Source organism: Pungitius pungitius, chromosome 7 (genome assembly GCF_949316345.1).
Source record: "Pungitius pungitius chromosome 7, fPunPun2.1, whole genome shotgun sequence".
NCBI lineage: Eukaryota > Metazoa > Chordata > Actinopteri > Perciformes > Gasterosteidae > Pungitius > Pungitius pungitius.
The window spans coordinates 13,135,408-13,161,089 of record NC_084906.1 but is presented as its reverse complement, the minus strand read 5'-3'; the positions used below and the strand labels follow the sequence as shown (position 1 = coordinate 13,161,089).

General features: G+C 41.0%; 1 protein-coding gene across 1 annotated transcript in view; it reads right to left on the bottom strand.

Moving 5' to 3' along the window:
* LOC119216840 (adhesion G-protein coupled receptor D2) overlaps window positions 1–25,682 on the bottom strand; it is a 67,205-nt gene that overhangs the window by 33,493 nt on the left and 8,030 nt on the right. The window contains exons 14-20 of the mRNA XM_037469994.2: window positions 25,386–25,489; window positions 23,753–23,855; window positions 22,996–23,149; window positions 22,550–22,683; window positions 21,896–22,011; window positions 20,656–20,776; window positions 1,902–1,943 (exon numbers count right to left, since the gene is read on the bottom strand). Of these exons, the coding sequence (XP_037325891.2) occupies window positions 1,902–1,943; window positions 20,656–20,776; window positions 21,896–22,011; window positions 22,550–22,683; window positions 22,996–23,149; window positions 23,753–23,855; window positions 25,386–25,489 (774 nt within the window). The remainder of the gene's footprint in view (window positions 1–1,901; window positions 1,944–20,655; window positions 20,777–21,895; window positions 22,012–22,549; window positions 22,684–22,995; window positions 23,150–23,752; window positions 23,856–25,385; window positions 25,490–25,682) is intronic.

Sequence of the window (25,682 nt, the reverse complement as noted above, 5' to 3'; positions counted from 1 at the left end):
ACACTATGAGGCAGTAGGTAGTTCTACACCCTTCTGTGAGCTTATCAAAGTAAAAAGTAAAATGTCTTCACCATACGATGGTAAAATTAAAAAAACAAATTAAAAAATTAACTTTCCAAAGTTTTTCCCCCACTCTATAAAACAATCTGCGTGCAGCAGGTTGGCCTCAATGCAGACGGACGGAGCAGGAACCTTCCTGTCTCACTTTGGCCATACCATAATCATTCTCATTGAGGGTTTGTGTTTTCTCTCAATCAAATATTTCAGGTAACTGTGAAACGTGAAGCCAGCGCCGTGCCACACACGCTTAGACCAGTTAAAGACGCAAAGCAGAAGGTCGAGCAGGTTGAGTAGAACAAAGGGAGCTTCCCCCGCGGAGGTGCCGAGGGTTCAGAGGGAAAACAAAGGGGAAGCGCGTAGCTCTGAATGACGGCAAAATTACAGATTTTCCTTTTTTTTTCCTTCTTCAAATGTTAACAGAGAAGTGTGGTCCTTTTGAAAAACAGAACATGTACATAAGCTGCTCCCATGGTCAAGGGCAATGAAAATGAATTCCCAGGCACTTAAAAAGCAAGAATGCTGTGTGGATTTATTTTACAGTGCAAGAGGTCAACCCTCCTTTGCTCTGCATTGTCGGTGCATCGCATGGGACTCAGGAACTCAGGGACAGCTCTTCATGCTCCGGAGACGCCTTTGGATGATGAAAGGAAAGACAAAATGGGAAATAAGAGAGGACAGGAAATGCAAATGTTGCATGTGAGGTGTCCTCTGCGATAGGATAATTCAATTGACAAAGAGAGGGAAGGAGGGCCGGTAAATGTAATATAATTATTGTAAGACTTTAAAGAGGTCTATGTGATACCACTATGTTACTCAGATCTAAATGTAACATACATGTATATAGATAATGACCTTGAAAATTGAATCAAAGCAACAAGAGGCCAATGAAAAGATGAATTATGTTTGTATTTATAACAGCTGAAGACTTGTCAAGCAAGATTCATTCCATCCACAGAGAAGGCTGTTTGTTAAAGTCATTTCAACATACTGTAATTTGCAGCTTTACATCTTGTATGTTTCTCGAGATAACGAAAATTGTGTGATAGTTTCACAACTTTTTCTTGCATTTGAATGTTAAATGTGCTACAAGGCCAAATTTACTTTTCTCCCAAAGTTTGCCAATGGGAAGTGCCTACACATGAAGAATAGACCACTAAGTTCCAAAAAATATATTCTAAGAAGGCTTGGATGCAATATCACATATGCACATCTTGAGTTAACCCTATTTACATAGACCAAGAGCCACATTTGACCAAGAGTGATTTTCATCACTTGAGTCTCATCCATTAAATCGTACATCTCTGCGTCTCCCCACTCAAGCAGACCCTCCACCCTCCACAGCTGTGGCACATCTAAATGGTAATAAAGCAGCATCTCTATACAATACGTCCTCCTTCGTTGCATATTGTTGGTTGCGTATTGCTTTTATTTTTTTGTCCCACTATGGTTACTGCTTGGGGGCTCCGCCGAAGCCCCGGCCAGCGGCTTTGTCAGGATGCTAAATGGAGGGCCGTGAGTTTAAAAACTTAAAGAGGCAGTGAAATATTAGCCAATGTGGGTGAGGAATGAGTGGCTGAGAACGGCGGCGTGTCAGTGTTTAATGGTCGGACTCGGATGCATATAAGTTAGTCCAAGCATGAAGGGCAGCGGGATGCTCGCGTGGAAACGATGTCGCCTCCCCTCCTTCCCATCCCTCCTCCCACCCACAGACACCCGTTCGCACACACACACACACTTGTACTGTCACCCCCCACCCACACAGCTTTTAAGCAAGGAGCCCATCAGAAACTTGTCATTTCTCTCATTCACTCCGACAGCCTTGAGACACAATGCAGACTTACCTCTGTGTTGTACACCCCATATATCAGGAAGATGAACAGGCCCTGCAAACACAGACAAAGAAAGAGAGTGAGAGAGAGAAAGAAAGGGAGGGAGAGACAGAAAGAGAGAGAGAGAGAGAGAGAAAGAGAGAGGAGGACAAAGTTGTTACAGTTGTTTTCTCCCTTATCGCCAGGTAAAAAAAAGAAGAAAAAAGGTAAATAGTGAAGCAACATGTAGAATTTAGGTTGATTTTCTACTCTTTCATGTCTCTACGAGGCTGAAGTCAATTTTGGTGAATGTAACGAAAGATAAATTAGGTCTTGAAAGATTCCAATGTGTCCACATAGCTTCCTCAAAATTAAAAATACTGTTCTTCTGCACAGAAAAAAACCCATGATACCCTTGAGTTCAATGCTCTAAACATTTCCACAGTCCATGTCTTCACAAACAAATGGAACAGAAACAAATGAATTAGGAGGAACCAAAAGGAGACTATGAGCAGACACATAAATTGAGCAACCCAGGCCAGACGGGGCTATCAAGGAAAACCATTGGAGGAAAGCGTAGAAAGAGAGAGACACAGGGAGCATAATGAAAAATTGACACATAAAAGAAGATATTTCATGTTCACAAAACTCCACGGCTAGTACCCATGGCCCAAGAATGCCATGCCCTTGGATGCATAAAGGCTGCACTTTTGGTTACAGAAAAACATCTATTTTTCATTTCGATCCATTGAATGTACGAGCTGTGCATTCGCCCTCGAGCCATAATGTAATACTGCTGCCTCAATGGCAACAGTGAGAACAACATTCTCGGCGGCACCGATTGAACCGTGCCACAAAAGATGTTCCGGGAAAACTGAAAAGGCAGATAAAATCCTATAAATTTCAAGGCTGCTAAATACAGGAGATTCTTTGACAAAACGTCCACAGTGGGTCTCTCGCAAAAAAAAGAAAAAAAAAAGAAAACACAAAAAAGGAACTTTTAAAAGGACTCCCTCTTTTCGCCGCTCAGCGTGTGCCTGTGTTGCTTCATCTTTAAACGAAGGTAAGGACACGCGGCCCGGGAACAGGCACAAGCCGGTCAATGCATCAATCAAGTCAAGTTTGGAGCATCCAATTTTTGCCGGAGGGATGTGTCGATGCATCACCATTGACAACATGATTTGGGGGCCCATTTGGAGTGACAGGCCGGCGACGGCGACGGTGACGACCTCTAGCCCGAGCCCCTGCCCATCCACCTGCCCCTGTCCTCCGGGGACTGAATTGCCCTGTCTGTCGGGCTGTCAGGTGCCATCTTAGGAAATCCATCCTCTTTAAACTGGACTCTGACAAGCCCGAAGACAACTGGCATAACAAGGGATCCCGCGGTTTTATCCCCGCGCTCCTTACTTTCAGTTGTACGTAACGTTGGTTGTGACCTAATGCGGAGCGGAATGTGATGCATTTAAGACAAGGAGAGATTCCTGTTGCTCAACAGCACAACGTGAACATGAGTGGATGGCCAAGGTTACCATTAATGCTAAAATTGAGATTTCTGGCTTTTAAAAACTCATCTTCTAATTCATACTGGGCAAGTAAAACATTTTACTGTTAAATATATCCAGTAGTGTACATAAAAAACAAGCACCAAAGAACATTTTTTTTAACGTGTTTATGATAAATTTGTATCAGTAATCTGTTTGGTCCTCTCGAGGCTTATGTTCAGAAGCCAAATGGACACTTGCAAAACCTGGTAGGAAATAAACAATATGAAAGTTGGCCCCTTTTGTCACTGTTTGTGTGATAAGGCTTACCGTAATAATAGTAATTTAATAATACAGCGCCATTATTATAAGAATTTGAATGCTTTTACTTGGTTTAAGAAAGTTTAAACAATAAATTAGCTACTTTCTTCTTTTAAGTCAATGCAGTTTAAATTGCATGGCGTTCTTTAAACAGAAACAAAGTGTTACACATAGTTTATCACAACAATACTGTTGGATAATATGTTGTTTTCACCAGCACATACACAAGCACACACATGGTAATAGACGGTGGGTGGTTAATTTGCAACACAGACCCTATTGTATTGCATTAGAATTGCAATTTCCAACTCATTGTTGCCATTTGATTATCATGTTTTTGATCACTCCTCTTTTTTGTAAATCATCTTTTGTTGTGTAGTGAACAAAGTGGGGAGAACATACTGTGCATATTATGAAAAATGATCTATTAGATTATAATTGAGTTAAAAATAAGCGGCAGCACAATAATGATGGATTGTTTAAAATGTTAATTCATTAATATTCTCGCTAAAAACAAACAGACAGAAAATGGGCCGCATTATTTAAATGCATGTGTGCTTTTCTAAACCCAGTCCTGTTTCTTTTGAACTCAGCGGCAAATGCTACAAATTTATGCAAAGAATGGATGCAGTTGCTTTCAAAGTATTGCTATAGTGTACATCAAACAGGGGAGCATAAATTAATTAGTATCCCGCTAATTAGGGAACAATTGTATGTTTAAAAAGTTAAAGCCAACAAACACTGTGTTCAACCAAAAAACATTATCACCCCGGAGAGATGTACTATGCTGCAACACACAACTCAGAAAATAGCATTTCTTTAATCATAGAGCAGAAAGAACGAATCAAAGTCAGCGATCGATTTACTTACACAAACTAAGTAGAATCAATTAAACCAGGATGATGTGGCTCTAACCTTTTTACTTGTTACTACTCTAATGTTGACAATCTCTTCTTGTAAGTGTACCACATCCCATCTTGTCTATCCTTGTAACTCACTCCTCCTAAAAGCATCAACTGAGTGCAATGTTTTTTTAAACAGTCGACGTTTTAAAAGTCAGACGCATATAAATTGTGTTATTGATTTAAGCTCTAATCGCTTATTGACTGACCCTTTATTTCTGCCATAACCTGCAGTATGTACAGAATTGTTTCTATTTCAACATGCTTTATTTAAATATCCCTCTTGTAAAATGTTTTTTTTTTGCTAAATTTTGAAATACTCTACTCAAGGAATGGCAGTACGGGAAAACTGGAAACATTTGAACTAAAAAAGTCCATCTCTGTGTCTAAATGAAACCTTTCATGAATCAGATGGCTACATATTGTACTTATGAAACTTATTGTGAACCACATGTTCCATACAGTTTTAGTAGAACGTCAGGCACTGCAACTGCTCAGTGTCAAATCTGATTTATAACTGTCTTACCCTACATCAAAAATCCAAATAGATATACTTTTCAAAAAAGACATCTTTCATTTGGGCCGACAGCTTTCTCCTAAGTAGCTGAAGACCGCAACCTCCACATCCTTCTAAAGAATTCCAGGCTTCGCTGTTACCCAATGCCCAAAATGAGCGCTATTTGAACAAGTTGAACCCAACGTCAAATACCCCGGCCCTAAATTCAAACACACAGAGACACTTTTCACAAATAGAGCTATCTGCATCCCCACTTGGCATAAAAGGGGAGGAAAATTTCTCCCCTTGCACCTGGTAATCATTACGGAAATGAGAGACAGAAGAGGTTAAAACGCTGGGATGGGGGGAAAAGAAAAGAAATTCACACTTTTTGCTGGGGCTTGCTAATGTCTCTGACCCCTCCACGCATAAACAGTTTAATTAACATGTATACATAACTTTCACTTTAACTGCTCATGGCATGTCAAATCAAAGTGTCTGTCAAAGCTGTGAAACAAGGAGTTGATACTTTGCAGGTCCTCAGTTCCAATCCAGCTCGGCGTAACTGCTCCAGCTGGCCAGAGAAGCTGGCAATAAAGACGCGAGGGCAGACGGACAGGCAGGTAGACGGGCAGCCTGCCACCGTGTCAGTTTGAGGAGGTAAATACCTCCCAATAAAAGCTTTGTAACCTCCAGCTGAGGTTTGCTCCACTCAAGCGGTGGAAAGACGGAATGCAGATCCAACGGGGGGGAACTCGATGACACTTTGTTCTCATGTTCTGAAAAGCCAGGTGGCATCAACATCATCACTGAAGTCTTGATTGAACATATAAACACTAGTGCGCTGAATCTGAAGCCGTGTCATACCGTTGAAGTGAATGTGAACGTGCATAATATTGCCCCAGCTGTTTATAATGTGTAACATTATACATTAATGTACATTAAAACACATGCAAAAAAATTATACGACAAGCGAGGAATGTTTTAAATGTCAACACGAAACTTAAAAGTATCTTTGACTTGACATTTGGAGTATTAGAAACTCAATACTTTAAAGGTTTAAATTGCTGATAGAATTGCAAGTGAATACATACAACCCTGGCAAATTTGATTTGGTTGCCAAAAAAGTAGATCCAGCATCATTAAACCCTGTATTTTGTTCTTTTAACAATGACGCATTATTGTATTGTTGGATGGGGTTCCCTTCCTGTTTCCATCCTGTTGTACAACATCAGGGCGAGCGTATCAGTCACTCTTTGAGAAGAGCTATTAGGACTCTGCCCGTTTCTTTCCCACACGCACACATCCAGTCAGTCGGGCTGTCACTTTGAGGAGGGGACCTCCAAGTCAGCCTGACTCTACCAAGTATAGAGCTGCGAGAGAAAAGCGAGTGTGTACACACACATACACACATACAAACAGGCACACACACTGAGGCCAGCAGCAACACCAGTGCCGGTGTGTGATGGCTCAGGAGAGGAGGGAGAGTTATTAGCTTAGCCCTGAACCACCTACTTAATATAGGGGCCGGCGGTGATTGCTAACAGAGCCTGGCAGAGGTGACAGCTTTTGGCCCTGCTTGAGGAAATCCAATTGAAAAGCAGCCAAGAGGAACAACAACCCCGAAACAGATGTTGCTCGCAGCCACCGGCGCAACTTGGGTACACACAAGCCAGCGGCAACTAACCGGGATGGCAAATCCGACACACAACACACAAATACACTCACGGAGTGGGTCGCACACTCAGGCCACTTGGAACTTTGCAAATAAATCTCATACAAATTTCAATTAAATTGTAAATGCTATCATGGGGGGGGGGGTGGGGGGGGGGCGGGGGGGTTGATGCGCTTGCTCTAACTGTCGTGTAGAAAACATTTGATTAAAATAACAAATCTTCCCAAAAGCGCACAAACACACATACTGTGAATTTCCATGCCGTTTGGATTTGGATATAAGATCCAAAAACTCCATAAATCCGAGGTCAGATTTTTATTTTCATGGTAGAGCACAAAACACTGGCAGCAAATTACCCCCCAAAAAAGAATTGAGTGGACAAATGAAAATAATTAGGAAAGAATTTGCAATTGTTTTTAAAACATATATATATAACATGCCTCAGTCACAATAACATTCTTTTTTTGTTCTTTTAACGCTACTGCAAAAGAGCAAGGAATAAAGTGGAGAGGTGGAAAGGTGGAGAGAGGTGGGTGGGGGGGTTAAATGGGCTAAAATCAATTCTGACATATCTTTAAAGCCAGTCAAAGACAAATGACGGCGTATTTGCCATTGTCACGGCATTGTGTCACTTTTTGTCATATCGATTTTACATCAAACTGACAAATGTTATTGATGAAGCACCGAAGTAACAGATGAGCAATTCATTTGACTTCTTCTAAGGTTTAAATAAACCACCCTGATGGGGGAGTACGGGGGTCATCTTTCTATTTTTTAATACACGCAATTGTTATTTATTTTTTTGTGAACTCAATTCTGAGGCATTTACACAAAAGTCGGGCCTGTCAGGAGCGGGTAAGCACACCCCCGAACCTGATCACACTGCACACATGTGGATATATAATGTTGGGGTGGGGGGGGTGGGAGTGAACTGTAAACAAACTAGCTTTTAAACAAGACAATTTAGGATTGCGTGTCTTAGACGCCAAGCAAAACACTGCCGTGGACAACTGATACAAACTTTTAACACATGGCTCTAAGCAGGAGTCTTTGAAGCGGGGAGGGAAAGCACGCAGCAAGTGCAAAGAACCGTTTAATTAAAAATACTTAGGAATCCAACGGGCATTTCTGTGGCGGCCCACTTGTCAAATTGTTTGTGATCCCACTGTCAATCTCCGAGGGGGTTTTGTAATCGCATCGTTTTCCACTGACAGAGAAGAACAAAATGCTGGAGAAACAGCGGCTGTTGACTGGGTTTGGTCCATAGGAACTGCATTCATGGCCACACGTGTGCCATGTTGTACGCATGCTCATACTGTACATAAGGTGCATCGAAGACCTGACACCAACATAGGTACTGTATTTACACATCCGTATAAATACACACAAGAGGCATTTTGCCAGCTTTCATGTGGATGTCTAATCAGATTCGATGTGTAATGTACTCAAGTGAAGCAATATATTCCAGTGCCATCCTTTGACATAAATAAAGGAGAGGAAGACCTACAGTGTATTGGCCCACTCACCCAGCCAAACGAACGTATGTTGCATTAACCGTGGATGTTGAAAGGCCCTCCAGGGGTCAGAAGCCTTACATTCAATGCAACAGATACACGCCACTGGTGTCCAGAAGTTGGCACACACACACACACATACACACACACGTTTTGTTTGCACACTATCATCCCCCTAAACTTTGATTCGCAGGCCACACAAAATTTTCTTTGTAAAAATGACAATTTAAAACATTTCTGTAGGCCTGAATATAAAAAAAAAGGTTCAACTATTTCTCTGTCTCTTAACCTTCCTGGTGTTTTGTATGAATATTGAATTGGACATTGATTACCATGACAACAGGCAAAGCTTTGAAGCATTCCAGTCAGCAGCAGTCAATGGTTGCATGCTCATACGGGTGGTTAGCGATGGACTATACAAGCAGTGCAAGGTGAAGGTTTAAGGAATGTAAGAGTTCTCTAGTGGCGTGAAATACACTTTCACTTGTTTTTCAACGCAATCGTACCCTTGGAAGCATAAAGAGTGTTTATCCTTGGTCTATTCCTTTAGTGCCGGTGTGCCAGGTGTCCAGTTATTTAAATGCATACATTTGTAGGCATGAAAATCAAATTCAACATCACCTCACACATGCATGTGCACGGACACACACCAACACACACCGTACGCATACACAGGTTTCAACAGAACGTCTAAAATTGCACCGCTGACAAGACTGCGTTGCAGTGCCCTTGACTAACAATGACAAATGGATGCAACATGTAAAGTTGCTTTTGGGGTACAAAACAGGAAAACCATCCAGGTAACATTATGGGATGTGTTTCGTCTCCTGCTTCCCAGCTGGTGAGCCAGTTGATGCAAACGCCATATGTCGAGATCAAAGAGTATGTGGGTGAGTGTGTGTGTGTGTGCGTGTGTGATATGCATCCACGTAGGGGAGAGACAGAGAGAGAGAAGTTCAGGGAATACTACTTTTGAAGATTACAGGTTAATGACATACAACACTTCCCAATATAAGTGAAAAATAGCTCAAAAGATGTCCCCAGCCAAACAAAAATGGCAGAATTATTTTAATTCAACATTGCACATTGAAAATGTGAGAAAAACAAAAAGGTTCCAATTATTAAAATTAATTTAAACATATATGTATATAAAATGTGTATATTTTTTACATATATATATGGTCATAAGCTTAGAAGACTACACTGAAATAGGAATGTCCTAAAATTGATAAAAATGTACGAATTAAAGAAAAAAAACCAACCTTGTCTCTGCATGCGAGTTTGAGTGTGTATTTGGGGGGTGCAGTTCTGTGTTCATCTACACACTCTTAAACCCACATCTGTGTGTCTATGTATACATGTATTTGTGTACGCGTGTGCGTACTGGAGTGTGTGCATGTGCGTACCTGTGTGCTACAGCAGCAGCACGGTGGCAGTGAGGATCCATCATGATAAACCGGCAGACTCGGCGACTGTCACATGCAATCACACTTCACTACGGTTCGCAGGACTTCAAAGTGAAAATGAATGGTAGTTCATCGACATGAAGACTTCATATATCTTCGTTGTTTTTTGTGCTTTTTCTCTTTTATTTTTTGGAGGATACTTCTCCCTGCCCCCCCTTTGTGGTGAGGATCACTTGTGATTTTGTTACCGCCTGAAATGCATGGTGGGACACACGGGTATTGGGAAAAAAAAAGAAAAAGATTCCATCTATCATTTAATATCGGCAAATTTAAAATAGACAACTCAGGTTTTCACTTGAATCTGACAGTTACTATGCAAAGGTTTTTATCGATTGAGCTTTGCTTTCCCAAAAAATCCCAAGTCCACAATGAAGATCACATTTCTATTTGGGATAGAGAATGTATGAGGGACGTTGTGGAGAATTTAAAGCTGCATTAGGCTCGATGTGACGACAGAGAGCACGGAATGAGTTTTTTTGGTTCATCACTTTTACAGAAACAGAGAAACGTCCCTGTTTATTACCACCTGTCCTTTTTTAATTTAATTCAAATTTAAGAAAAGTATGTGGCTCATAGTTAGCTTGATAGTTACGTTTACTACTATGTACAATTGGCTTTTGATAGACAGGCTGCTTACATATATATATATTTTTTGTGGTTGAACATTAATTTTCATTTTTTAACACGACTGAAACAAAATCACACTTTCACATCACAGGACGTCATTTCATTAAACGTTGACATAAGAAATGTATTTTTAAAATAACAAATATTTCCAAAAGAAAAATGGCGTATCAAATGTCATTTAAGTCTCATAAAGTTGACATTATTTTATGTTAAATCAAATCAATGCTTTGATGGAAAAGTGGAAAATCACAGTGGCTGGCCTTTAAAGATTGAAAAGTCATGAAGCTTTAATTGAACATGGCAAGTGTTAAATGTGATAATCATCAAATTTGTAACCACTAGAAAGTCAAATGAGCCATAATAAGCAGCTGCTGCAGCTCTCTCGCACCACGGCCCGGGCTCGCTTTAATCTAGTAATGACTCCAAAATGACACTGTGCTTTAAAAAACTGTGGAGATGAGGCTATAGGTCTCTCTCCCTCTCTCTCTCTCCCTCCGCCCCCCCCTCTCTCGATGCCCTGGCCCAGGCCCTGCTCTCACTCTCCAAGCTGTTTGATTGGCACATGCTTTCACTTAATGAGGGATAATTACTAAGGAAAACAAGTGGGAGACCACATCTGCTCAGTGTAAAAAGACAGCCAGGCCCGGTGCAATCTGTCAGATGGGGGCTTTCAGGTTGTGTGTGTGTGTGTCTGTGTGAATGTTTTACCCACCTACAGCTGCCTCCCCGTCCAACACAAACCCAACGGGACCCTCGCTCTGCCCCGTCCCGACAAGAAGCAGATTAATAGGAATCAGCGTGTGGCTGTAAACACTCACATGGGGGGGAAGAGTGTGTACGCATCTGCGCTGACACGCATGGGAAATGACCCGGGGGTGGGGGGTGGGGGGTGTTATCTGCCGGCGGGGCCGCAGCAGGAAGGGCAAGAGGCCGGTGGAGACGATTGACATCAACATCCCTGTTGTGCCCCCAGCTCCCATCGCCCATGGTTTGGTTTACTTTCACACCATGCTGTAACCGTAGTAGGGTGCACAGGTAGCCCTCCCGGCCCCCAGACACAACCATGCCAATAAATCGCCTCTGCATGGGGTTGACATTGTGCTAAACGGTCTCTTAAGGACCTGCCCGTGTGCAGGAATGTATCTTCATTGTTGTCTAACGGGGGCGCGGAAGATTTAAATGTAGTTACTGTCAATTCTTTGACTTGAAATACAATTTATGGCATTCTCCAATGTTTTAATTATGAAATGTGTTTATTTGTGGGTACTTCAACCAGAGCATCATTATTGAGTTTCTTTGAATTGTTTGGCAAGGAACGGAAAATCTGGATTTATTGTGACTGTTCCAGATGGGAGGACCTTAGCTTAATGTACGCTTAGAGCTCTTCATAGCTGCCTCTCAACAGAGGATGATGTTTCCCATTTTGCCCCACATAACCTCTCCAACGTACCACCTTTTGATTCTTTAATGAATCTAATCGGGGTAGTCATTCACGCAGCACTATCATCTTGCTTTTGCGTTTCATATCAAATCAACCTATAAGGCAGTCTCAGATAATGCAGACAATCGGATACCAAGCTTAAGTAAAGTCATTTTTTTGGTTTAAATTAAGTGTTTACATTCATTTAATGAGGTTAATCTGATGTATTTTAAATATATATATTATATATTATAAATTTAATCACTGGTAGTTTTGATGATTAACAAATAATAATAAAATGGTAAAAATGAGGATACTAGAACAGCAGACTTTCACTAAATGGGGATCAATTCAGCTGCCTCATGTGTCTGGCTAAACTATATCTCCATCCTCTTATAAAGCTGCCTGAAAGACAATCAACCCATTTGTAATCTATACAGGAAAAACACTTCTTTGTATTAAAATAATTTTGAGAAAAGAGGGAATGGGAAAAAAAAGCAAATGACTCTTGTGTAAACTTGAACTGATCCATGACAGCCTTTTAACCTCCCGACACCCTCGACTCCCCCCCCCCCCTGCAGCCCGTCCCACCACCTCCCTGCCACCCACCCACCAGAAGAACAACAGGGGTTGTTGCTTTCTTGCCCCGTGCTGACCCAGTTCTCACTAATTACCCACAAAGTAGACATCAAAGCCGGGCAAATCTACAGATCTGCTGCAACGTGGCAGGGTAAGGGAAACCAGGACCATCCCCGATGTGTGTGTGTGTGTGTGTGCACATGTGAAGTGGTGTCAGCCGATACGAGGGGCGAGGCGGTGAACTTATAAATAGAACGGTCATTGTTTCGACGTGGGTAATTTCGGGGGGACGGAGCCGTTGGGACAAGCGAGAGGAGCGGATGGTGAGAAGTGAGGTCATGAAGTGGGGAGTCGGCTTACATGTATTTACGCACACACACACACACACACACAGACATGGAATGTGACTGAAACAAACACGCATCAGTGACTAAATCAAAGCACGGATGGAGGTACAAACAGAAGAGTGCAATAAGTAGGAAAATGGCCATATACTCTCTCTCGCTCCTTTTTCTCTCTGGTCCACCCACACCCACACCCTGGGGGGTGCCGGCCTGAGCAATGACAGGAATTCTTTCGCCTCTTTTGACAGGAAGCCTATTATTCTCACCGCTTTATTTTCCCAGGCAAGTTTTTTTTTTTTACAACTGATCTCTCTGATCCACCCCGAAGAAATCTGCCCTTTCTCTCCTGAATTACAGGCTGTACTTGCTCACCTTTGCTCGTCAGCCTCTTCACTCCGGGACTTATTGTTTACAGTAGAATAGAATATAGTTTGATATTTTTCCTTTCACCTACTTCTATTTGGTCAGTTCTAAGGGTTCCCGTATGACCATTGTTAGCGGCGCTTTTCCGTAGATAAATCTTGGTTCTATTATCTTGGATGTTTGGACAAAAGTCGGTAAACATGAAATGTTCCAACAGAGGGGTAATGTTAATGCTGCTGAAACTTTAAGAAAAAATAAAACACATACACAGACACAGAAAAAGATGAAAAGAGACAAAAAGGAAAAACACAAGTACAAATTGAGACAAAACACACTATAAATACATTACTTAAAAAAGCCGTGCTACATCCTCATTATAAGTGCCATCTCAGGGAAGCGTGGTGGGAGTCAGTTCTGACCTTGGTATCCCGTTTGAATATTGTTTTAATGCCACGGCTGGTAATTGAAGATGCAACGCAAACAGTGGACTCTTTTTCAAAGGCAAAGTTATTTTCCCAGGCAACGGGAATGCAAACAATCCTGTCGTGCATTTATTTGTTTGTTTTCCAACCCCACCTCATAATTATCCAAGACACTAATTAAAATGTGGATTTATAAATAAATCTCCATGATTTTACCTATGACTACATTAACTTAAAAGTTTTCATCATCTTCGTGCAGTTTGGGTTTTGTTTATTATTTTTTGAATAATTCCGTAAGAAAACATCTCATCAATTTGTATACTTTAAGTACTAAAATGCGGTATAATACTAAGTAATATTTGTTGATTATGAGAAGCATAAATTAAAAGTTAATTTAGTGCTTTACGTTTTCAATTCAGAACAACTAATCACAAGCAATTGAAGAGCACATTTCTGAAAATTAATAAATCCAATTTTCCCAAAAATCAATTTCCGATTGAAATATTTACTATTAATAAGTTGACATTAAAACATAAAAATAATTCATGTTAATTTTGTTGTTTCATTATATTTTTGTTCACTAGCAATAAGCACTGTCCTGAAATAGTGGTGATGGGTTGTGTGGGTCCAGATGAAAGGCCATGAGATTACTGACTGGGAGACTGGATCAGAGTTACTTTGTTTTTGTTTCTTCTGTCAAATGAGAAATTCAAATAACTTCTAACTTCAGGAGCATGTGGGTAGTGTTGACAGGTGGTTGCACATATTATTGACATGTACGCAAAGCTGCAATACTTGCAGAAAATTTAAGCTGGTCTTTATGAGATAAAAATACAGGATCACACACGGACCGATGCAAACCCAACCATCCAACCTTCTGGATGATGCTCAGCACGAGTGGGCCAAAACCTTGTTTAGTCTTCCTACGTTTGCACTATGCATTTGATTTATTACCTACCTTGCTTATATATCAGAGAATTCTATCTACTTCTATTTCTTACAGTATGGGGTTTCTGAAATCATAATTTGTATTTTTTTTGTGTGTTTTCGATGAGCCTGCTTTTTAAGACACTGCTAGGAAAAAAAAACAACAACAAATTTAAATCAAACCTGGTTAATATGTGCCAATATGAGTTAGACCAGACACCGCACTATGGATCCACTTGCATTCGATTTATTTAGTTTTTTAGATCAACAACATGGAAGGTGATGGCTTTTCTCTGCAGGTTGACTGTAGGTAATATTAAGGAAACACTTTCTCCCACTTACAGTAAATAGGAAAGTTTTCACTCCTGTCTACCACCAGTTAAGGCCTAAACAGGAGCTCCCTATATGTTGTTTTTACTGCGATTGCAAAAAACGCATAATGACAGATCAACGACTGGTTCTCACACATGACAAGTGGACTAAAAATCATAAAAACAGACAGGTTTCTTTAGAACAGATATTATTTATTATTGCTATTTATGACTGCTCTAATGTCAAGTGTACTACTAGGCTGCACTCTATATTACACTGACAAAACAAGCTTTTTAATATCTGGCTTGAGCTAACCCTGGAATAGAACCACTGACTACAGTAGTAGAAAACAATTTTGCAGGAACTGAGCAACAGGACTGAGAAAAAAGAAAAATCCCCCCGTTCTCAAACAATAACTTGTGATGCCGTAAAAGCATTGCTTACTCACACAACAAATCTCCCATATGGCAAAAATCAATAAGAAGAGCAACACTGTATTGATCACATCTATATCGTGGATTCACTCTGATGTCATGCTCCACTAACCGAGTGTGTGAGTGTGTGTTCATGGAAGACCGAGGCTTCTGCATTTGTTTCAATGGAAACGTTGAAATGAAGAAAAAAATAAGATGTAGGTATGTTTCAAAAGAGTGATTCTCGCATGAAGTGTTAAATAATTATGCTAATTGACTAAATGTCCTCGCTTGTTGAAAACCTGAAAGAGAGCAATCCTTATGAAAACAGTGTCACAGATTCAGGCCGGTGACACCAGAAAGGGAAGTCAGGTCAGCACTGTGTACCATTCCTCTTTGAATTACTACACTAATATAATAATTACTGCATTCTTCAGAGATTTCTACAGTTTGTTTTATTAAGTCAGTTTAGCTCTGAGTGAAATGATAAACAGTAAATGTCACTTATAAAGCTTAACTGAATGACTGAAAAATTCCCTTTGCCACTCGCCAGCCTGTTCATTTCATGACAAATAAGAAAACATCATTCTCATCAGTTCCTGCGATATAAAAGACCTTAATGCGATGTGAATGAGACGGCCAAGCTAAGCTCTCTCATTGATTCCTCTGTATAGCTACGCTGTAATGAGAAGGCACAGGGTTGCCCTCCACAGGTAGAAAACGGACATAACAGGAATTAAAAGGTTACATTCTTGACAAATACTCTGCCTGAGAAGTTTCCAAAACCAACCACGGGGACTCACGTGCACTCTCGACAACTTGTGGAGGACGAACGTTACCCTAACATTTTCTTTTCGCCTCTGTTACTTCCCTCACCTCTCTACTTTGGATTTCTTCTTCCCCCCCCCCCGCACCGCAGCTCAAAGTTATTGATAGTTTAAAGTTATGGACTAATAATAAGATGGACACTGCATGGCCAAGAGCCTATTATACCCAGGTAATGGATAGTGCGGGGCTTTTGAATGACATTGCCCAGAGATTGGATGACAAAGGGTGGAGCGATTTATGGCCCACCCTAAGAGACCCCCCCCCCCTCCCCCCCGTCCCTCTTCCCTCGCACACAGCGCCCCGTGCTATTAATCTCTGGCTTGATAAAGAACCAGATGAGGCATGCCTGTATTTATGGTCGAAGATGTTCATAAAAACTATCGGCTCAGTTTAAAAAGTTACTCGAAACTTTCTGTGCGCCTTTTTCACGCGGTCTAAAGGAAGGAAAACTAAATGAATACAGTTGGGTTTTTTTTTTTTATCTTGGTTGACATGATATTACTGCATGATGCATGATCAACCCTTGGGCATGTTAAGTATTTTGGAAACCCACTAATGTCAATGATGTATGGATGTTGTTGTTTTTTTTACCTCTTCCTGATAAAAAGTCTCTTGATTTGTTAATGTCAACATGGCGTCGTCTGACCTGGCAGCTGGAAGACATTAGTGCACTATTTTGCAAATAGTTGTTTTATCTTTATTTTGTGAATATCATATTTCCTCAATTCCAAACATTTAAGAGCTTAAAAAACGTCTGTGCTTAAGTGATGGAGTGGTGATGAGGTTTAACAGATACACGTACTTCCTCGATAGTTACGGCACAGAGACGGAGCATCATGTGCCATTGGTTAATGGAAAACAAGGAACAATCAAAAGCCCTGGTTGCTGAGGCCAGCGCAGCAGAGACGTCTAAAGTACATTTGCTCAAAACAGCCTGCTCAGGTCTCTATTTAGAGAAGTAACAAACAAAAGCAGAGGCCCTTCAGACAGTGCTGTCAGGACGGAGGGCAAAGAGGAGAGGGATGGGCATGAGGGAGTGCAATGAAAAAGGCATGTCAACATTATCTGTTTTATTGATTTAACAGTAAAAAGGCTTGCCACTTAGGCTTTATGTTGCTTCGGCTGGCCCCGTTGAAAATACAACAGCTCGCAAATAAAAGAATTCCGAAAAACGTATTATAATTAATAATTTTTATTTTCGTTTTCGTTTTGAGCCTAACAGCTCAGGTTTTGGCACGCATTGTTGTTACGGTATCACACATTTCCTCATGTTTATGAGCAGCCATTAAGAGTGGACCGCGTTCAGCTCTGCTCTCTAAAAGAGATCGATAGCATTAAAGAGGGAAAGACTGTCGTCTGTACGACAACGGATGGGTATTTTAATGAGACGTCTAATTCACATAACATAAGAACATTGATAATGCTCGCTTGTTGATGTCGAGTTGCTACAATTTTTTTCACATACATGTGTTACCATGCTAACATTTGCTAAGTAATGGGACCAGATGGACTAAATGGAAGGGTACATCATCAAGATATGTATAATTCATCTTCTGGGAACCATGAATGTCGGTGTTAAATATCAGAGCAATCCATCTCATAGTTGTGAATTCATTTAAAAAAACGTCATTGTGGAATCACCACATCCAGTACAATCCTGTGAGGGAATTAATCTCTGTACCAGATTTCAAAGTCTTTGATCAATGCAAAATATTGAAAACCAAACATCAGCAACACAGATGTTTGGGCCTTTTTAGGTGTAAAACCTGTGAAACAAAATTACCTGAAAAAGGAATTTGTGTAACTAGAAGCCATTCTATCACCATCAATGCTGAACAGGGCAAAGAAAAGCCCAAAATGTCAGGGCTGAATCAAATCAACGGGGAAATTGGGGGGGGGGTTCCCCCTTTTTTCTCCCCATCAAAGGACTTTTTCATTTCTTTTTCTATTTTCTTTTTCCTGTGCTGATATGAGGGTTTTCGACACACAAGATATTCCACGTGTACAGACTGTAAAGCCCTCTGAGGCAAATTTGTTAATTGCAGTATTGGGCCATAAAGAATAAAAATAATTGAATATCTCTGTCCTGCCCATTTTACAGAAACAAATCTAGAGCAAAGAGCACGTAACCTAAAAATGTATAGAAGCTCCCCGAGAGCACAGAGGGTCTTGTGGATTGCCACTGCACCCCCATGTGGACCAGAGAGCAGTGGGGTCAACAGAATGTGTCACTGGAGCAGCTTGGGGCCTTTGTGCTCTGACCTGTTGAGGCGTAAAGAAACATTACGTAGCTCTTTGTACCAAAGCAGCTGCTTCAGGGCCTCCTACAGCTACCCAAAAGCCCAGTCAACACACTCAAGAAACACATTAGAGGATCGGCGTTCTCTTTGTTGTGGAATTAATCGGATATTTCATTGTGTTCTGCGCAGCATGTATGAACAAAGGATCAAATACGCTATGTGCAAATATGTGCAAAAGAGGAAGCGCGAGGCGAGATGAACTGAAACCTGTTGAAGGCTCACAGAAAGGCGGACTAGCAGACAGGTAACAGACCAGGGCAGGTAATGCATTCGGCGGACCGGTGGACAGCTGAACAAACAGGGAACGACAGACAAGTGAAACAGAATAGGAATCCATTATGACGCGTGAACATGTGAAGTCGTATAATAAGTACCCAGAAAAATCTTTGGGTATTAATTACTGTCGGAATTGGATAAAAAATATAATTAGATATGAGGGGGAAACAGAAACTAATTATGGCAAGCAAGGGGCCATGCTTAGTGATCGAACCGCAGCTAAAACCTCTATTGATTTTCTCGTTAAATATACAGCTCAATTAAAGATACAGCTGATTAAAAGACGAGTACAGATCGCAGCGGCGGATTTGGACTTCCCGCCGCAGTCAGAGAATTGCATGATTTCCTCCTCGCCTGCTCCTTCTCAAAGGTTTTATTCTTTTTCTATGTGAAAACCAAAATGTCACAACTCTTAAATGAAGATGTGATGCCCAAAGATATATTACTCTCGGCAAAATGTTAGAATTTTAATATGTGTACTGTATCTACGGAGTGGCTGAAAATATTCCATTCTCAAAACTTTTGACAAAACAAACCATTGAATTTCAGCACTAAAAGCATAAAATCAACGCTGATGAGGCATAAACAACAACAATAATGCTGACCTCTAAACACATAAAGCAGAAATAATCAAACAAACAATACAAATCAACTTGCCTTGTTAAAAACGAAGCACCTGCTTAACACAAGCCAGACCAAGGCTCCCTTTTTCCCCTCTCTGCTTCAGCCTTGTCACTGACAAATAAAAGCCTTGACAGTTTGTGTGCCCTCACCACCAGAGAAGGGAAGAATGTATAATGGAAAACCTTTCTGTTCCTCATTGAGGGAAAAATACCGCAGTTTACAGTAAAGTGTTTGAGTTTATTTGATGTTGCTCACAAATTTTAGATGTGGCATTATTTAGTCCGATACTTTTCCACTGTATTACAACGGATGAAGGGCTGATGAATTCAAGTTGTCCTTTTGGTGCCAATAGTACTCCGTCTGAGAGGGAGCAATGCGTGGTTCAATTCAGGTATTTTAAAAGACCTGACCACATTTTTTTTTACAGTGATGAAGTATATTCACATTTACAGAAATATGTTCTCTTGCGGTTCTAGTTTCCTTACTGTAAGCACATGTATTCAAATACATAAAAAATGATGCTCCAATCCTGCATTTAATGAACTTCAGTATTGATGCAAGCCTATTGTTAACATTTGGATCACAGATTAGCAGCCGACAATTGGCCGCCCGCGCAACACATGCGGCCTGCCCGAGCTTCCCATCCGGCTCGCCGAGTAATAATGACATCACCGCAACCGCTGCAGGTGCAGCCTTTGAGCCCTGTGGAGAGCCTGTCTGTGCCTACAACTTGCACATGTGGAACAGGGATTCTTCAGGGCGAGTCAAAGCAGGAAATCGTTCGCAGCAGACCAGTTGTTGTCAGCTGCAGCGTGCCGATTGGCAGCCGGGTCGAGCTCAGCCGACAACAATTCGGACACTTCTCAACCGAAGTCGGGTATATCTGCGGATGCACTTTAAACTTTTAATTTAAGATGGCATCGTCTATAAGCGAAAGAAAAAATAAGCAACGCGCCCTTTTTACAGCCTCCCACTGCAGTGGTGCCAAAGCTATAACTAATGCTATAAAACAGTTTATTGCTGCATATTTGCTATTACACTGGATCATTGACAATACCAAATGGAAGAGCTATGCTCAAAGTGTCTCGCTACAATGTGAATTCAAGTGTTTATTCTAGTCAGTCTGTTGTGCCTGCCCTCTAAAAACTACTGCCAGCTTCAGTTCAGGGATTACAGGACTGCATCCAGCTATTAGGTTTCCAAAAATACATATTCTACGCTCAGAGAATTGCCTCCTTGGCAGAGGTCTGAGAACATTTTCTATTCATAATCATGGACATCCCTTTTAGGAATCTGTTCAAACTGATAACAGGCAAAAGAAAAAGCACAATATTTTTCATGAGACGATCAATTCATTTTGCCTTAATATGACTATTAAAGGGTGTTGTCTGTGAAGAGGTTTTAAACCTTTTTTGCAAAACCTCACTTCCTAAATGATGGACATCTTTATTTAATAATGCTTATTAATTGTGTGTGAGTGTGTGTGTGTGTGTGTACCTGCAGGGAGTTGAGAAGGATGAAGATGTACGCCATGACAATGGAGAAAGGCACCAAGACACCACACAGCCATGTCAGCCCGAGGATGGGCAACAACACCAGCACTGCTTTCACCGCTGCCCTGTGAAGTGGTCACATGATCACACACACAACACGTTAACATACGCAAAGACATGGGGCTAACACACAAAAGCACAGATGTAAACATATCATGGAGCACACACTGAACCGCTTGTCTGAGCTGAATTTACTGCACACCAGATGAAATTCATTTAAATATTCCTTCAAAATGTGACTTGCTCCCTAAGCTTCCTAAACTCACTTCTGTGTTTTTAACTTTTTCAGGACAAAACCGAGGGGCTTTGGCAGGCGGGTTGTTCCATATACAACGCCGTGCGGCTGGAAAAGCTCATGGGGTGACAACTTCCCACCTTAAATCCACCTTAATTCTGTTTAGAGTTTAATTATCTTCCCGCTCGGGTGGCCGCCAAACCGCACCAGCTGTGTGTGTGTGTTTGTGTGCGTGTGACACGGCAGGCTGCGAGCCCTAGTTTATTCAGCGGAGGAATGTGTTTGAGTTTCCGAGAGGGCTGCCACCCAGGGGTGCCAATGGTTCAAGGGCTGCTTTGAGAACATTCATAAAGCACCTAGTGTGAGCCCTGGTGGGCTGAGGTTAGTGAAAAAAAAAGACACACTTCGACACTATTTTCACTGATCTTAAACCAGCCTGCTGGGGGAAATCTACTGGATCACTGCGATGAGCTAACACCAGTGTAAAAAAAAAAAAAGAAACACACTAGCAAATTAGGTTTTAGGGCTCAACTAGATCTTGTTTAATAACATTGCAATGCAAAGCACATAATGTAACATGGGGTGTTGAAGGTAGAAGTCCTTTTCTTAATATTAAAAAGAAATATAGATACTATACTGGCCCAACACATCAGATAATTCTTATCTGAATTATTTCTGTATCTATTGAACATTATAGAAATTATACAAAAACACTAAATTCTGATGTATTTAAAACTTTTAAAAGTCTTTTATATAAATATCACTGATGCTTCCCATTCCAAACGTATTCCTATACAGTTGGATGAAGGATGTTTTCTGTTTTAAAATGACTTATCCTCTATAAAATCTTCCGGCTGCATTTTCATTTGACGGCCGGTGACTAAAGCTCGTCTGCTCCGAGGCCTTTGGCCCGGACAGAGGACGAGTAGTGCCACCTTGTGGTCGCTACCTGATCCGCTCATAGGCTTGATCCACAGGACTGGTTCCCATAGCCAACATGATGGACCTTCTCTTGGCTGTGGATATGGTGATGATCACCACCCTGCTCAGTACCATGATGTTCACCTGGAAAAAGAAAGACAAAATGACAGCTATGGCCGATGAGAGACCAAAATTAAAGAGCAAAGAACATTAACTACAGGTTCTGAGATTATGGTAGAGAAAAGATCAAAGAAACTAACAAACTACCACTGTAAACTACAACGTTGTGCAACATTGATTGAAATATCATTCTGTTTTTTGTTGGCTTCCGGTCAAAAAATAAAGTGAAGCACTACAAGAAACAATGACAAGTTCACAATGGCTGAATGTAACTTGTATTTCATATTGAACAGACTCCATGGTATTGAGGTTTGGGAGATATGGTTAAAATACTGTCAAGCTACAGAACATGAATCATCTCAATAAGGATATATGTGAAGGTTTAGCATGTTAACTGGTTATTCATAATGAATTAATTTCCACATCAAATATTCACATGGAATTGGATACATTGTAGATATTTTGAGAATTTGCTTACAATAACAATTGTGTACCACAATATCTCGATATATTGATTCATCGACCAGCCCAACGTGGTCCGATTAGGCTTGAATTCTCTCACCATGATGATGAAGATGACGGGCCCAGTAAAGCCCCAGATGACCCCATTTTGGACACTGAGCCAACAGTGGCTGTCGGCTGAGTATTTGCCGGAGGCTGATGCCAACGTGATGGTGACTATCAGCACTGGCAGACCTGGAGGGGGGGGGGGGCGTAAAAGACAAAAAGAGAGGAGTGCAAAAGAGAAAATGAAAGTACCAGGACATGAATAATCAGGAGGAGGATACGAGCAAAATATAGTCAAATATCTATAATAGTTTATCAAGTGATTTTTTGTACCTCCCTCTAATACGGTGTGTACAATTCAATAACACCTTCGATCAATCAATATGACTGTTGTTTCTAAGTTAATGATTTGATGAAATGGTATCCCTGAATCACAACATCCTGAGCGATGACAGCACACGTGAAAAGCGACTCGGCTTGGTATTGATCCAGCCGCCTTACCCCAGCCGATGAGATAGTAATACTTCATGTGACGGTCTTCGCTTAGGTTGACTGCCACCACCTTGCTCCAGAGCAGCAGACCCTCCACCAGCATCCAGCTAAATGCTGCCATGAAGAAGAGATGGAGCAGCGCCGCCACCAGTGTACAAGCCACCTACAAACAGATACATATCATTATTATTATTTATATTATTATTTCAAGCATTCACATTAAGCTGCCGAGTGATGCGCCTTAAGAGTAAAAGTGAATCAAGTTTGATTTCCATGGCCCAAAAACAAACTAATAGAAAACTAATGTAATTTGTAGTAGTGCATATGTGGAAGGATTGGTTTATGGCACATGACGCTGAGTGTTGAATTTTTTTTAAATAAAAAAATGCATGGGCAAAGCGACTATTACGGAAACATAGATCTAAATGACTGACCAAATGTTTTCTAAATGAATGTGCATCAAATTGTGTATGTTTCTATAGACCTATATATAATGAAATCAATATTTTGTCACAAAAGTTATATTTCTAATAGATTTGTACTAATGGTAAAAACAACAACATAATATTGATTCAATCCATAAAGCTATTCTTATCCATTGAAGCATTTGTTGCAAAAAGACTAACTCCATCCAGACTAATTAATCATAAATAGGTTAGTCTATATAGGTATTTCACTGTTAATTTACTGTCTTACTTCATTTCTCTCTCTAGTCTGCCAACATTAAAAGTCACATGTATTGGTAGTTAAGAAGAGATGCCTGTACCTTGTTGTGAATGGCTGAGCCACTGCAGAGCAGAATCACCTGGGCGCAGATCAGAGCAATGAAAAGGTTCTTATGGATCGACGTTCTGTCAGATTTGGGGATACTATGGACAGAAAAAAAGGGAAGACTTCAGATCTGGTCTTGAAATGAGATATGGTTAAAATTGAGAGTATCACATCAGAGTGATGACAAAAATGTTATCAAATAAATGGTCCACGTAAAGGACAGTAGATCAAATACAACAATATGCAAACAGCCAATTGAGTTAGCATGTCAACATGTATGCAGGTGCTTTGCATGCTGTATTTAGCATGTTAATAACACTGGCATGTTAGGAAGCATTATCTTCAAAGCAAAGCGGAGGGTGACAATAATTAGTTCACCCTGTCACAAACTGGAGTAATAGTTTCAATTTTCCTTAGTTCCAATTGCTAGTTCTTAACATGAGCTTTGTCTGAGAGATTTTATTCCGCTGAATCTTGCAATTGGCCCCAATTCTTTCATATACTTTCCCAGCATGTTCAATTTTTTTCCTGATATATAATCAATATTATGCCAGAGGGCAGTGAATATACGGCTCATCTCCCACATCACACCCCCTCTGGAAATACATATTGCCTGTAGATGGCATTAATCGGTAGCACATTTCCATGGACGCTAACATAAATTAAACGGACGGCTGCATCTAGTTCAGAGGTTAATGAACCGGAGAGCTTCGCATTACCTCCTGATTGGTTCAGCCTATTTAGACTAATTTAATATCTGCATCAATGCTTGTGATAACCATCATTTGATGGTGCGATTACGCATCCGTTGATGGACAAACGCACCCCTGCGTTGTTTTGTCTGTACACAAATTTACGTGCATAATAGACCAGCAAGTGTGTGAAACGCATGGTTGCATGCTCTGATTTCAGGACGGTCATAAATCGTCGGGGCAGCTCCACTCCAGCTGATTGTGATCCCTCAATGACCCTTATGTTAATTAACATCTGCAGAATGCCGCCATAAACCTTCCGAGTGGACTCACATGCGGCCGCAGTAATTACTGGATTAGCACGAGTCAATACTCACAGCAGCCTCAGGCACACAGCACGAGGAATACAGCGCCAATGAGTTATCTCTCTGTGCTAAGTGTGTGGGAAAGAGCGGCACCTCAAACGAGGAGGTATGAAAGTCTAGAGGGGAATGCGGACCTTTGCTGGAAAGTGTTGATTGTTCATTCATGCAAACAAACAAACAAAACATCGTGTAGTCACATCACGGGTGGAAGCAAGAACTTATTTCTGTGAGCGTCACGAAATGAGTTATAAGTACGCCGATTTCTGTTATTGATTTCTAGCGCTTCTTTACTGTGACAAACAAAAATTGGGAGAAAATGCTCAATTGTGATGTTAATCGCAAAAAAATAGACCAATAAAAACACTGACTGTGGATCTAATTTATGAGTTAATAGTATCAAAAATGATTGTGTACCTAATTCAACTTGTTGTTTTTTTTAACGTTATTATATATACATTCGAAACGTAATCAACAGCTCCTAAAGGGGTTTGAGGCTGAGCCGTGTGCCTCGACTCAAACAGACGGATGGCAGGCAGGTGTATTTGGCATCACAGGAACATGGGGTACTCACTCCAGCACAGTGAACAGCATCAGGGTCACCACCAGAGCACACAGAGACGCACCAGAGCCGATGAACGTCAGCTTGCTCAAAATAAGCTCTTCCTCGGGACTCCACTGCGGCGGGAGGGAGAGCGAGGGGAGAGTGTTAATAACACATTTTGGTCAGTCCACTGCCTACTCAAAGAAAGTGAAGTTCTACATCGGTGCTTAATTTGTGTAAGTACTACATGCTAAAAGAAAGGTCCCATTACAAATAGTGAATAGGCTTTTGGTGTTTGTTTGTACTCATCACCATTCATGTACTGTG